At 36.7% G+C, this 15,743-nt stretch overlaps 1 protein-coding gene across 3 annotated transcripts in view; it reads left to right on the plus strand.

The window, feature by feature from the left end:
* The window catches only part of AGTPBP1 (ATP/GTP binding carboxypeptidase 1), a 64,390-nt gene extending 50,495 nt beyond the window's left edge, over window positions 1-13,895 (plus strand). For all 3 annotated transcript variants that reach the window (XR_015799659.1, XR_015799658.1, XM_014869123.2), the window contains one exon: window positions 10,409-13,895. Coding sequence is in view for 1 of the 3 variants with exons in the window: in XM_014869123.2 (XP_014724609.2) it covers window positions 10,409-10,586 (178 nt within the window). In the remaining 2 variants the exon portion in view is untranslated. The remainder of the gene's footprint in view (window positions 1-10,408) is intronic.
* Window positions 13,896-15,743: the final 1,848 nt, after the last annotated feature.

Genomic DNA, 15,743 nt, shown 5'->3' on the forward strand with positions numbered 1-15,743 from the left:
AAAGGTGCCCTAGTTTTGGCCAGGAGAGGGTTAATTTTTTACCTCAAACAGAAAAGGGCCTGGCCAGACCGTACTGTTATTTGATTCCATCTCACATCACTTGTCAGGGACAGGAGTAAGACACTCCCTCATTTCTGGTCAGGCAGGGGAGAGAAAAACTGGCAGGTGAAGAGTGTGGTATTGTTGCACTTTCTATGTAAATCATCCTGTTGTGTTTTACCTTTTGTTATTAATGTCGTTGCCTTTACTCTTCCTTTCTTCTCTCATTGCTGCTTCCCGTAAATTGTTGTTATCTCAATTTGTAATTTTTACCTTTGTTTCTCCAATTTTTAACTCCGTTCCTGGGGGTAAGGAGAAGGGGAAGGGGGTGGCGCAAGCGAGCAGCATCTGGTTTGGGAGAGTCTTGGTGGGGGCACTGAGCCATGACACATGGCTAGATACATATATATATATATTTGTTGTGAGGATGCTCAAACAGTGGAACAAACTTCCCATGGAGGATATAGAGTCTTACCCCTTGACATTTGAAAGCTGTCTCGATGTGGTACTCAGCAAACTACTCTAGATGGCCCACTAGAGCAGGGGTGTTGGACAAAATGCCCTCCTGAGGTCTCTTGCAAGCTCAGCCATTCTGTGAAAAGGGGGAAAAGTCTTCAGGTCTTTTCTCAAACCATGCTGGGGGCAGGGGAAAACTGCCTCTGACTTGATTTATATTTCATTGCTGGGAGTGGGTGGCACAGGGACTGTTTTAGCCTGTATTTTCAGAAAGCACTGATAAAAGACTATAAACATAGTGTTGACTACATGTGAGCACAGGAGAAATAGAACATTAGGCTCATAATAAGCTTATTGATACTCTTTGTGGAAATATTTATAATCCTGATTTGTGAAGAAAGCAACTAGTACTCTGGAACTTACAAAAACCCAGCAGGTTCAGTTCCATCCAAAAGACTAGGTCTGAAGATGACAAAAATAATTGAATTGGAAGATAAAATTTTGAATTGGAGAGAGATGAGAAACTTCATTCAGTTTATTAAGAGTGAATTTATACCTAGAATTTTTTTTTTAAATGGCTTCCCCTAACATGACCTTTGGGTGTTACACAGCGACAGATGGTGAAAGGTCATCACCAAGTGCTTCTGCAATAAAGAAATTAGGAGAGTGGGAAAAAAATCAGATTCTCTGCATGTAAGAGTTAATATTTTTAATTGATATGGAACATTGACATAAGAAACATTGAAGGTTATTGGAGGAATCTGTTAACATCTCTTTAAGTTTTTTAAAGTCCTGATGACTTTATTTCTTAAAGTCATTAAATGTAAATCTAAGAACACTAAAACATAAAACAGAAAAATGCACATCATGAAGTGAGAAAATAAGTACATTGCTCTCAGTATTCACCTAGCAATACCGTATAACTATGTGAGAATCTCTGATGGAAAAACTGAATGTGTGAATTTCAAGAACTTAATTTAAAATATGGCATTAAGACTGAAATACGTTGTGTATTTGTACCTGGGTTTCTGAGCAATCTCGTGTCCCTGCCCACAGCAGGGGCATTGGAACTAGATGATTGTTAAGGTCCCTTCCAACCCAAGCCATTCTATGGTTGTATGATAAACAAGAAACTACAATTTTTTTCACAGAATCTCCACTATTAGCAATAAAAGTGTCATATAATATTTAATTATGTGACACACACATGACGCACATTATCTTCTTTTATTCTCTTACAAAGGGATCAATACTACCATATGTGGAAATAAGAGGTGGTCCCACTCTTTTGTTGCCAGAAGCTCAGAAGCAGAGTTTTGCTGTATACCTTAGGCCTTTTTAAAAAAATCTTTATCAGCCAAGGTGTGCATTTATTATTCACTTGAGTAGCAGAAATATACAAAGAGCCTCTGTCTCTGAGCAAAGTTTGTAGAGCTGATTCCTATTCCTCTTCAGAGACAGTCATGGGTCAGAATATAATCACACAGTTTCTTGTTTTATATGCTCAAACTTCAGTTCTCAGTGTTCTTTAACAATGAAAGAACTGCTTGTACTTTCTTTATACTCATGTGATTTGCTGCTTTTTACCTGCCATTAGAGACAAATTAGAAGCTACCTAAAAATCAGGTAAAAAGTTCATCAATAGGAAGTATAAAACAGAATATTTTTACACATCTGTAGCATTCCTGTAGGGTTAGAGTAGAGCAATTACTAAGATTGTCATTATTTCCTTTATTTTTGGATATCACAGGTATTACTTTTTACCAAAGCACAGTTTTAATACTTTAGAGACTAAGCAGGCAAGTTTAAACACAGAAGCACTGATTTCATTTTTTGCAAATGATTTTGAGAGTTTCTCAAATTCTTTTTGGTTTTCCAGGTTGTAGTTATAATGACCAAGTGCATGTTAATATTTTAAAATAAATTGCCAGTATTTCATTACACATAGACTGAATTTTCATGAGTTCATTTTGAATCATGTCTGAAACAAGAAAAATAAAGCAATAAGTAGATTTATTTCCCTCTGGCAGTGAACTTTAACCTTTTATGTGATGAATTAAACACTTAATTTTTCTTTAATTATTTCCAACCCAATTGACAGTGTTTTCATCCGTGTTCCAAATGGAAAAGATTAGACTAAATGTAATACTGGTCTTTTATTGAGAATTGTAGTTGTTGTGCTGACAGGTTTGATAGGGTCTATATGCAATGAAACAAAAACACATGACCACAGTCAAAACTGTTACGACTTACTAGATTTATCCTCTGTTCAAAACTTGACCACTTTTTGGAATTCTAGTTTATGTCAATGATTCTTTGGAGGCTCATTGGTGTGTTCTAGAACATGGTGTGGTTGTGTTTGTTAATTTGATTCAATTATAGCAGAGAAGCAGACTGAGCTTTGGGACTCGGCATGTCTAGAAAATGGTTAAAAAAGGAGACAGCCAAAAGGAGCTGTGGGAAGGGAAAAACTTGATGAAAAATCCATTTCCTGCACTTAGGCTTACACTTGAGAAAAAACATCAGACTGATGAGGCAAGGAGTGAGGGGTATATGCAGTGGGAGTGTGTACAAAGTGTTGCAAGGAATTTCTGTCTAGGTTGTCAGATAAAAAATGGTTTTGTCCTATTTTATTTATCTCCCTCTTAATAACACTTAAATTTTGCCCAGACATTTGTATGCTCTTAATCTTCTTCACCTGGGAATAAAGGCTTTTTCCTTCTTACTCTCCTGCAGGGTTGGAGCTTTTCTTGGTCTTTTTCCAGTACCTTAGGAGTACAGCTTTGTTTAAAAGAAGGCATCTTATACTGCAGCTTTTGTCAAGTCCGCCCCCTTCCAAATGTTGGAAGAAAAAGCTATTAAAAATCTCAGAATTCCACCTGAGGGCCTGGTGGCAGGTAGCCCTGGTAGCCCTCCTCTGGCCTCAGTGAGAGTGATTGCTTTTAATTTTTTGTAGACGATAGCATCAGAGTACTGTTTGTCTTCTCTAGGGCAAAATGAGGAAACTAGTAATCAAGAAAAAAACCCTGAACAAACAAACAAAAAAAATAAACATGATGAGCAGCTTATACATTCTTCATACCATTCTTTAAGTTTTCTTCTACTCCTGATGGTATGATCCAAATACTACTATGGACTACAGTTAATGATTGATGAATCCCAACTGATTTGATTCAGTTTTGAATTTCATAAAATGTATTTCAGTGTGAGAACACATAGAAGGTTTGATGTTAGTTGTGATTAAGTTATGGAGTAAAATTTTGTAACATCAACACCTAGTTGTTAGAGAATTAAAAATAATAGTTAAAGAGGATTTGGATGTCCAGTTTGTTATGGCTTGGAAAAGAGTTAGATACGTTCGCCCCTTCAGCCTTGAAAGCCTTGGAAATTCCCTTGAGAAATTATCCTTGTTATTTACAAAAAACACATAGCTTAAGAGCAGCTGAACTGAAGAGCACTTGTTATTGCATGTGTGATGTTGCCTCCTGCAGCAGGATTGCTAATCTCCAGAAGAGAGTATAGGCACTGAAGAGAAATTAGAAGGGAAAGTATGGAGAAACAATTCTTTTGTGATACTTTGTAACTGCCTTTCTCATCTAAGATTTTTTTCCCCTCCCATGACAATGCAGTTTTAAAAGAAATCATTAGTACTTCAGAATTTTCTCCTCTTCCCAACTCCCCATGTAGCTGCAACTCACCATACTTTTGATAGGGAATATTTCTTAATTTCTTGATTCAAAGCTGTAAGATGTATACACATCCCCTGTAGTGTTAAAAAACTTCTGATCTCCATGGGATTGAAATCAGTAATGATTACATCTACCTTGTGGATTAATTTTTCTGTAATTGAGTCTTGTAGGTAATGAAAAATCTAAGTATATCTTTTATGAGACAATTGAAATATTATTTTGAAAAAAATATACTGTGTTAGTGAAAAAGTTTATTAAATTTTAATACATTTGGAGCATTAATGTAAATGAAAGACACATAGTAGGGTATTATTGTTTTAAAAAATAATAGAGTCATAGCATGGCTTGGATGGGAAGGGATATTAAAGATCATCTAGTTCCCTGGTATGGACAAGGATGCAACCCACTAGATGAAGTTTCTCACAGTCCCATCCAACCTGGCCTTGAACACTTCCAGGGATAGGGCATCCACAGGTTTTTTGGTCAATCTGTTCCACCATCACAGTAAATAATTTCTTCCTAGTATCTAATCTAAATCTCTTCTCTTTTTACTTTAATTACATTCCTTCTTGTCATGTCCCTTTCTGACTGTGTAAAAAGTCATCCTTCCTCTCCTTTGTAAGTCCTGTTTAGGTACTGGAAAACCACAGTAAAGTATCTCTGGAGCCTTCTGTTCTTCAGGCTGAAGAGCTCTAGCTCTCTCAGCCTGTCTTCGTAGGGTAGAGATGCTCTAGCCCTCTGCCCAGCTTAGTGGCCTCCTCAAAATTCACTCCGACTGGTCCATGTCTTTCTTGGATGCAGCTCAGGACATGGTTAGCTTTTGGGGCTGCAAGCTCACACTATTGACTCATATCCAGCTTTTTATCCACAGGGCTTTGCAGGGCTGCTCTCTATGACTTCTTCTCCCAGTCTATGTTGATTCCTGGAATTGCCCGATCCAGTTACAGAACCATACACTTGAACTTGTTGGACTTCATGAGGTTCTCTTGGGCCCAGTTCTTAAGCTTGTCCCTTTGCATGGCATCCCATCCTTCTGTTGTGTCAACTGCACTGCTTTATGTCATCTGCAAATTTGCTGCAGGAGCACTTGACCTCACTGTCTGTGTCATTGAGAAAGGTCTTGAAGAGCACTGGTCCCCAGACAGCCCTGAGGAGCCCCACTTGTCACCAGCCTCCATGTGGACATGGAGCCTTTGACCAAAAACTGGCTTCATCCATCTAGGCAATTCCTTGCCTATCAAACACTACACTCATCAAATCCACATCTCTCCAATTTGGAGATAAGCATGTCGTGTGGGACCATGTTGAAGACCTTACAGAAGTCTAAGTTGATGACACAGACTGATCTTCCCATGTTGATTGCTAGATTGTGGATCTTCCCATCCATCATAGAAGGCCATCAGATGGGTAAGTCATGATTTGCTCTTAGTCTCCAGGTGTGGAGAGAACAGTCTGTGCTCCTGATCCCTTCAAAGTCTTTCCAAGAGACATGAAATCCCTTTTGATATTTCACAATCTAATTGCTGCAGCCTCATTCAACCATACATGAAAGAGCGACCACATGAAGGAGTGGTTGATAATCCTCTGGTTTTACCAGTCTTGGTAGCCTCTTTGGAACATGATGAATGTGGCCCTGATAGGCAGCAAATCTTGCTACAGAGGTTAGATGGTAAATGGTTGCTTCCATGTGTCTCAATAAGGATTCTCCAGTAATTATCATGCTTCATGCACTTTCGGTGGCACTCATTTTTGTATGAATGGTTGATTGTACCAGTTTTGTAGCATTGTCCTTTTCTTGTTCTTGACTACTTATTGTAGAGTTTTCTCCTCCCAGCCTCATAGTGTCATATTTGTTATATAGGGGCAGTTTGGTAGCAAGGAGGAGACTTTCTTTTGCTCCAAGCAGAGATGAGAGTCCAGTATCCCTTGTATCCCTTGCCTTACAAATCAACCAAGCCTGTCTCAGGGTTGGATGCTTACGTACTTTCTGTTTCCAAGGTCTTAAAGCAGTAATTTCTCTCTGCTTGTGTCAGTGCATAATCCCATGCATAGGTCTCCTGCTTGGATTCCCAAATAGTATGCTGCCTGATGAGCTCCTCACACAGCATGACAGCCTGCACAGAAGGCAGGTTATCTGTCTGGGCACACTTGCCCCCATGACACCTACCTCTGCCTTCAAGGCCCAAGGGGACTTTCAGATTATGGAGTTCCCTGCAGCTGAGGGTCTGGGTAGTTCTTTTAGTCTTCAGCAAGTCTGTTTGGTTCTAGATATATACCCAAGCTGGCTGTGGTCTTTCTTGGTTATAGCCTGACAGGTGCAATGTGTAGATGCCATTTTTTTAATAGAAGAAGACTGCTTCCTTTTCCTGCCCAAGTAGAATTAAGTGGCCTTTTCTGTGTGCCCTTCCTGGAGATCTGCTGCGCCATGTCCTGACCACAGCACCACACCCTGGTCACTCGCACTCTGCGGGGCCATTTAAATCTGCTGGCACCACTCACACCATGTCAGCCTCAGTCATGAGGGCTGATGGTTCCTGGCAGGTTTCTCAGCTCTTACTCACGTTTCTCTGACTGTGGAGGCCCTGCCCAGCTCATTCTAGTGCTCAGCGTCTAGAACTTGCCATGGCTGCCACTGCTGTTGCTGTTATCACTGCTGTGTGTGTTTCGCTGACTTAATAATTAAAGTATGTTTTAAGTAAGAATAAAAAAAATTAATTTTAGAAAACTATTATATTAATTCCTAAATTCAGTATTCACTCCATTCAGTGGCAGGTGATGAAGAAAATACTCTTTTAAATGAAACAGATATTCTTAAAGTTCTTCATAACCTTGAAGATCATAATATTATATCAGGTGTATTAATCAGCCATTTAGGAGTACATCTTTCTGCCCTTAAAATGTTGTTTAGGTAAGATATGCAGAACTTCAGAATTTAATATAGTATTCTCTTTTAACAGCCACAACTTCGAAGAAAATACACAGATTGTGTCATCCCTTATTTTACAATACTGTAGATGTGGGATAAACAGTCTCTGTTAACCTGAGAAAAATAACAGTTTCCTTTTAAAAGAAAAAGCAGGCGGTGTAGAAGTAGAGGAAGAAGGATTATTGAACAAGTTAATTAGAAAGACCCCAAGGGAGAAGTTAGGAAATTAAAACCCATAGAATCAGCATGACAGCAGCTAAAAATATATCGTTACAAGATACACTGATGGTGGGGAGCAGCAGGGAGGCAAATAAAGGATTTGATTAAACAGTAAGACATTTTTTCAGGTATTTGATTTCTATATTTGTGATCCAACCTCAGGAAAACAGTGGAGTAATAATTACACTTCTCAGATTCATGCTAACCTTTAGAACAGAGATTACTGAGAAGTTAAATATTCAATGCTAACATTTGCTGCATCAAAAGCAATGACATTTCCCAATATGTCATGGGAAAGCAAATATACGAGTGGTATGTGCCACAGTTTGGATACTATTTTATGAGAAATGAAAACCTAAGAAAGGGAAAGTGGAAAAAATAACCTTAGTGAATATTATAGTAATCATGATTTTCAGTAATAAACATTTGAGAAGTTGCTGTGTGTTGCTCTGGATGGTAGTAGAAAGCTAAGACTATTATGAAGCAGATTTCAGAGCCAGTTTTTATTTTAAAGGTTTATGTAGATCTTCTAAGTAAGATCTTTTCTAATCTTTGATCTATTCTAATGGTACTTCTCTTGAAAAGAGAAAATAACATATAATGTTGATTTTTGCTTTACTGAAGGTGAAATATATCCTTCAGTTCTAGACGTACATATGCCTAAGCAAATGTCTAAAATGTGTTAGAGCAAACAGGTTGGCTTTTTTATGACTGCCTGAATTTTCAGAAGTTAGGGGCGTGCCTATATGTTTACACATACATGAGGTAAATAAAAGGTAAAATAAATTTATGCAACTATAAAAAAAAGTATATTGAATAAATATACTTGTGTGGTTTTTAAGACAATATAATATAGGACATACTATATGAAGTGACACGACACTTTGAAGAGGTGAGCTATGTGGTTTCCTTGTGTGTCCAGTTCTGTGGTTTTTCTCCACAAGGTAGGCTTTGTTGGCTGCTTTGTCTTAACTGGATCAGCTATGTTAGTTTAGTGTCCAAATAATGACAGTTACTTTAAAAAGTAGATAGAATTTTTGAGAGCTTTACTATTCTATATTATACCTAAGATGAATTTCTAGAAGTGATTACTATAATGCTTTAATATCCCATTGTCATTGGTTGAATATTTCTCCTTGACATAGCTCATTGTAGTGTTTTGTTAGTGTACAGAAGTATTACATAATATTGGGTCAACGTTCAGATTTAATGGCTCCAATTCCTGTGAATTACACAGTCTGTTTTCCAACTGAAGTGTGGATTCCTTGCATACGAAAAGATATTAATCAGTACCTGTGTTAAGTGATTAGAAGCACAGATTGAAAAAAATCTGTGGACTTACCAGAATTTGATACGTCTGGTAAAGTCCCTTTCATTTGTTTCTTTAAATAAATGAAACATTTAAACTTTTTATTTCCCCGGCATCTTTTTTTCCTTAGGGAAATTGTTGGTAGGTGGTGACTTTCTGGGGCAGAAAGCATCACAGGAGAAAATACAAAAAATCTGTATTCCTTTGCTAGTTCTCCCACAGGTGCTTCATGCAAAGCATGTATCCTTATTGTACGTTGGGTTCCCTATATGTGAAATTAAAGAGACTTCTTAGCAAAGATCCTCGTTATTTTCTTCATTCTTTATCTCTCCTAAATGGAAACCATTTTGTTTTAAACACCCAGTTCATTAACCAACAGTGGTTATTGCCCTAATTAAATAACCTATAAAGTATTTTGTTTTGTGGCACTTTCTGTTTCAAATAGCTAATTGAGTCCAGGCTTGTTGTTACTGAACCATGATACAGATAGTTTTGAATGCAAATTTTTTTCCCCACTAAGCTAGGGAACAGTTTTTCTCTCAGTATTTGAATTAACTGTCAACAGTAAAAAATGGTACAGCGTGGCATGTCATTGAGGTTACAGGTAGAGGAAGAATACTGTGAAATTCATTTATAATGAATAGAGATAGCATTTCAGATATCAAGTGGTGCAGCTGAGCTCCTAAAAGGTCTTTAGAAAGAAGCAATGATTAGTCCTTTTAATTATAAAGCCACAGACAAGCTAGGTTTTGTGTATCTTCTGAGAAAATTCATTAAAATTAACATGCAAATATTTATACAAGTTCTGTACGATGTTTCTCAACAAGAACATTATCACTGTTTTGTATGAGTTCTGTATGATTTGATTATTAGGTAAAATTCATTACAAAACCTTCTTAGGGCTTAAAATGAATGTAGAAATACTTATGAAATATTTAGGACTACTTAGTGCTTTTAAGCAGGTATCTTTCTCTTTATGTCCGAAGTGTTAGTCAATACTGGGTCTGGAAAACACTCTTCTGCCTCCCCCCTCCCTCTTTCCTAGGGAGGTGAGAGGATCAGAAAGTTGTTGTTTAACCTCTTTTCACTTTTCCACTTTCCTTTTTCCAGTTAACATTAACTTTGAGACCATTAGTTACGAGCATAGACCATTTTGCAGGCAGAGCATCAGTTCACTAAGTGCATTGCCTCAGAGTTGCAATGCATGACAAATTTTAAGTTTTACCAGGATGCAAATGTGTGAGAATCTGATAGGAGTTAAGTGATTTTTGTGGGAACTTAATAGTAGGTGTAACAGTGACCCCTTGTTCTGTCATCTCTCATATGTATAAAGTGTATGCAGTGCTTACAAGTACTTAGAGTACATTTCAGTAAAGTGTGTGTTCCAATAAAATACAGCAGTTTGTTTATACCTTACAGCAATGGCCGTGTCCTTAGGTAGTTGGATTCTTCTTCAGCAACTTCTGATACTGCTGCATTTACATTAAGTTTTTACGGGCCATGAGTGTAGTGGATTTGTCATGGCACATTTGGATAGTGAGTTTGTATATGACTTACTGATTAGTTCAAGGCATTACAAACATGGGTTTGTCTCTCAGTTGTTTTACATGCAACTAAAAAGCCAGTCCCATTTCAGGTAATCTGCCCCTTTCCTGAGGTAATTTTTGGATTACTGTATGTCAGGAAAGGGACAGGGCACGTGGTCTGAATGAATGTGTTAATCATAATTATATTTTTAACATGATTCATGGAGCTTCTTGTTTGTTACAGCCCCACTACATACGTTTTGGATGAAGATGAGCCTCGCTTCCTTGAAGAAGTTGATTACAGCGCAGAGAGTAATGATGATCAAGATGTTGAATTAGCTGATAATACAGGTGATTATGAGGCAACTAATCAAGATGATGGACTTTCAGACTCAGATTCAACAAGGACACTCCTTTCTTGAACCAGCTTTGCTGCCAGTAACAGAAAATAAAGTATCCTGGATTTCCAGTTGTATACTTTGTTTCTGTTTTCTACAAAGGGGATAAGCTTCAGTTAACATAAATAACTGAGGCCTGCATAGCTCAAGGACAGTAAATATTTCTGCTAAATTTGCATTTCTTTATTTAAAGAGTTCTGTGTATTCTTTAAGCCCTAAACAGATAAATTTATTTACCAGTTCATTTTCTACTAAATAGTACTGCATGGCATTTTGTGTCCTTAAGCCCTATCTTCAGGAAAATGGATTATAATTTTTAGTGTGTCAGAGTACGGAAACTAATTTTGTGTGGTACAGTTCTTTGAGTTGCTTCCTGAAAAATACATATGTACAGGTTTTCTAAATTAATTTGTGTATGTCTGTGTATATGCGCGTGTGTATACTGAGGTGAAGAGGTTATTTTTTGACATTATTTCAATGATACTTGATTGTGTTTGAAGCAATGTAGTGCCTGCTCTGAAACCATTCAATAATTACTGAATTAAAAATGAGAAAATGATGTATGATTTTTTTTTGCACTTTTTTTTTTTGGCTTCTTATGATTAAGTGATTTTGCCACAGCATTAAGTGAAAATTCTTACTAATATCTGTTCAGAGTTCAGGAATTTTGCCCAGTGACCAGTGCAGCCTGTGCTTAGAAGAGCTAGCTCTTGTAAAAAACTCACCCATAAAATAGGCATGATGTAATTTGAAGAAGTTTTCTTGTTAAGTGTACATGTCTATAGAAGAGGTCAGGTATGTACACTCCATGTATATTCAGCTACACAGCTGTTCCATTTTTCATCTTGATTATGCACGTAGTTAAAAAATGTTCACTTTACTGGAGGCACATTAACTATATACCAAATTAACTGCTTTAAGGGGGATGGTGTATTTTCGTTTAAACCTTTTTGCCTGTAACTTCCTGAGATCTCTTCCAGGCTGAATAATTATTCTGTGGTTTTGTATTCTTCATGTTAAAAATCAAACTGTCAGGTATGGGATTTACTCTTTTTCATCTTCTCCTATCGTAATTTTATTCTTATTGCCTCTTGCCTCTGCCTAAAATAAGATTTAATAGACAAATGAAGAGAGTTTGTAGTCCATGGTTTACAGAATTGACATGTTTTGCAATGAAAAGTACTTTTCAAAAATTACTTTTACTTGATGTGACCCAGTTGGAGCATTCATTTTCTTCTGCATGTGCAAGAGCTTTAAGAATATGAATAATAACATTTCTAAGTTACAGCAGGTTTTTAACTGATGAGGATTTTCTGTATGTTTGTTTTTCCAAATAAAATTGTATTTTGGAGGGGAAGGGTATCTTCCATAGAATGATTAAAAAATAATAAAATTTATGAGAATTAATTGTATCAGTGTTTTTAGCCAGGACATGGATTTGCACCAGGATCTGTTCTTTCAAATTCAGCATTTTTGGTAATGCCTGTCTGTACTATCCTGATTCTGAAACTGGGAAAGAGGTTTTGATCCCTTGTTATATGTGATTGTATTTTTGTTCAAAAGCTTAAATTTATATTAATAAACATGCAGAGAGGTGTAGGGATGGAAAACATGGAAAAGTTGGAAACATTTAAAGTCTTGTTCCTTTTTAAGTTTTTCTCTGTAGTGAAAATTATCTTTCCTTGTGTTCTGTGAACTACATACTGTAAATATGAAAATTTATTTATTACTCTGTTGAGGAGGAGCCCTGTACATTGAAAGTAGAGGAATTTGGGAATCTGACAAATGGAAGAATTAACAGAATTTGCCACAGAATTTGAATTATTTTTCAGTCCAATGACAGCAGTTCAGAATGCTCATATTGCCCAGCCTAATGTTACTTATCTGCCTAAATAGATTTTCATCCTTAAGGGCTCCTGCTTCAGTGGGCGTAGAATTGATATATAAAATTCTTCATTAAAAATTTCACTTAAATTTCAGAGAATTCAGGATGCCACGTTTGTCAACTCCATTGTGCATGTCTTCTTAGGTTTCATTTGAATTTGTATTAATCTTGGAGCACTATTTTTATACTACCGGCAAGTCTAGAAATATACTTCATCCATTTAGAAAAAATTGTGGCTTAGTAGTACAGAGTGGTCTTTTTCTCCTGAGTACATACATATATTTGTTCTTCTCATGGCTCCTACAGTTTTTAATCTGTGCAAAAAAAGAGTTGCCAGCTATATAATATCTCAGGATAACATGTTTATGCATTAGATTGTAATGCAGTTATGCATTAGATGTCACTTCAGTGTTAGATGTCACTCTGGCAGCTGTTGGTCTGAATTTCTACCAGTGTAATTCTAGTGCAAGAGGTGAAACTTTGTCCCTATCTTACACATTGTTGAAAATGCAAAGGCAGTTTTTTATCTCAAACATTTTTACTAGAAAATGTTTTTACTTGCCTTTTGTAAGGTAAAGTCTCCATTCGTGCTCACAGGGTTGCCAATTCATGGGAAGAGCTGCTGCAGTGAGAACTGCTTCATGCTGTTTATCCCTTCTCCAGTGCCTGTAGCCATTGTTGCAGTGGTGTTGACAGACAGATGCTGGTGCCCCCATTTATGTGTTTTGGTGGGAAGTCTGGTGTTTAGGTGAAAGAGAAACAGCTAACACTTGAGCACACATTCCATTGTGTTACTGTGGCATTCACCCTGAAGAAATGGGCAGAATGATGGCAAAGAATGGCAGCGTCTTGGACTGTCACAAATCAGTCATCAAGCATGGTTTGTCCCAGACAATTGACTGTTTTTATTCTCTGCATTGGCATTTCAGTGTGGCTTTGGTTTTAAATGATGGTGTTTGCTATAAGTGTGACTGGTTCTGTATAGGCAAAGAACATATCCCTAGGATCTTCCTCCAGTAATAACAACAAATAAGACTATAAATAATAATTATATCTGTGTTATTTACTGTCTTGCTTCTACATAATTGCTGGATGATGAATTACTCTATTCCCTTTCCAGAAATAATTCAAGTTGCATCACAAATTTCGGTACTGTGTCTTCACTGGTGACATCCCCTGGTGTAATATAACTTAAAGCAGATTGTGCCAAAATCTTGCCTGATCATTTTTGAGGTGGATATCTTTATCAGCCAGACTTACCAGGTAGTTTGGTTTGAATCTCAAGTAAGACTGCAGAAGCAGTAAACACTGTTCACAAAAAGCAAAAATACAAGGTTTCAGGTAATTTCTGTTGTAATGCTGTGATAGATATAATTGTTGCAGTGTTATTATGCATGCCCCAGATACCAATACTTATTAATAAAAATGCATAATAAAGAATAAATTACGATCTTTTGCTTCCCTATTATTGGTTAGTGATGAATAAGGATTCGTCATCCTAGCATTTGCAGTAATGTTCTTACCTGTAAGGACAGCAGTGTGCATAGCATTTTAAAAACAGTATTTTGTTTTCTGTGAAATTAAACTCAGTGTGCTATAGACTTAGAGTAATATTTGCATACTAATTGGCTGAATTATAAGTGTCTATAAAAATTTTTGAGATTCAGGAATGTTTGTAAGACTTAGAAAGATGGATGAACCACAATGATGGTCTTTGCAGAGAACACAGAAGAGCCTTCTGGTGAGAGTCTTTCCCAACCACACAGTTAATAGAATATTAAACTGATCTAGGAAAGGCACAAGATTATTCCTCAGTAAGTCATCCCTATATAATTCAACTCAGACTGCAGCTGAGGAGCTATTTCTACTATATATATTTTTGTAGTAGCAATTTTAAGATTTCAGCAATTTTTTTGAGGGAAAGCTCAAGATAAAATGAGATCATCTAGTTTTATGTCTGAAAAGAGGAAGTGATTACTAGGAATCATCAATGTAACTTTTGTAAATACATTCGGAGTTTATTTAACGATACCTGTCGTAGTGCTTTAGGTTGAACAGCTTCACAAACTTTGTTGTCTGAATGATTTTAAGGATCTACAATAGTCACAGGATCAAATTAGTCTTAGGCTTTCTTTTTTCAATGTTTCTAAAGTTATCAGGATGCAAGTAATTTGAGATGTGAACTCACATCTTGTTTGCTTAAGTAAACTGACTCTAGGTTGCTTTGAAAGATGGGCTTCAAACACAAAATGGCAAACATCTGTGACACCTAGCAAAGAATACACTGTCTTGGCTATTTTCAACAGTATTATATAAAGAATTCATCTGGTCCCTAAACAATACTTCATAATTATGAAAGACATTCCCTTATTTCTTGTTATTAGAAGCAGTTAGTTGGTGTAATTTTTTTGGCCTTTTTTAAAACAGAAAAACTCCAAACAAAAAAAACCCCCACCAAAATACAGTAGTCTTAGTACACTCAGTACAGCTCTTATTAGAGCTCTTGTACAGCTTTTGAAGCAGTCTGGAAAGAGTAATTGTTGCACAATACGGGTTTCTCATAGAAGGAAATGACACACCATTGTATTCGCTGATCCAAATTATGTGGATATGAAATATCCACCAGATGCTGTCTCTTGTTGCCCCTGCAACATTCTTACACAAGATGTTTGTGCTTAGAGTGTGCCCTTATTTTTGGCATGGAGTAATTTCTCATGCAGCTTTTTTCATGGTAGATTGGAAGGATATATACTACCATCACCTCATTATTACATAACTACTATCAATTTTCCATGGGTTGAATGCTAACTAGTAAAGGAATCTGACTAACAAAATTCCGCAATAGTACTTCTGTACATGAAATGCTGCTGTTAATATGGAGAGAGTATATTAACTTTAAATGATCTGAAATAGGACTTTTCTTTACACTGACCCTCCAGACATATAAAGATAAATTACTACGGTAGCATAAAATGCTCTTAGCTAATAGCATTGCATTCATGCTCATTTTGTTCCCAAAAGCAAATGGACATGAAAAGATTTCAGTACAGACAAGACATGAAGCACAGAGTAAGGAAGACAAATGATCTTTAATACTTTGTATAGTATTTGTTTAATGGTACCATATTTACATAAACCTTACTGATAGTCCAGCTGACCCCTGAGATTAAAATGGTTTGGTTGTACATTTTATGAAGACAGACTGAAATGAGATGTCCTGCACAAACCTTCAGTCAACAGGCTGCCTTAGTACTTGGCCTTGGTCGTCATCCCACACAATTTAGTACTTTATTCTG

The sequence above is a fragment of the Sturnus vulgaris genome, chromosome Z (assembly GCF_052056855.1).
Source record: "Sturnus vulgaris isolate bStuVul1 chromosome Z, bStuVul1.hap1, whole genome shotgun sequence".
In the NCBI taxonomy this organism is placed as follows: domain Eukaryota; kingdom Metazoa; phylum Chordata; class Aves; order Passeriformes; family Sturnidae; genus Sturnus; species Sturnus vulgaris.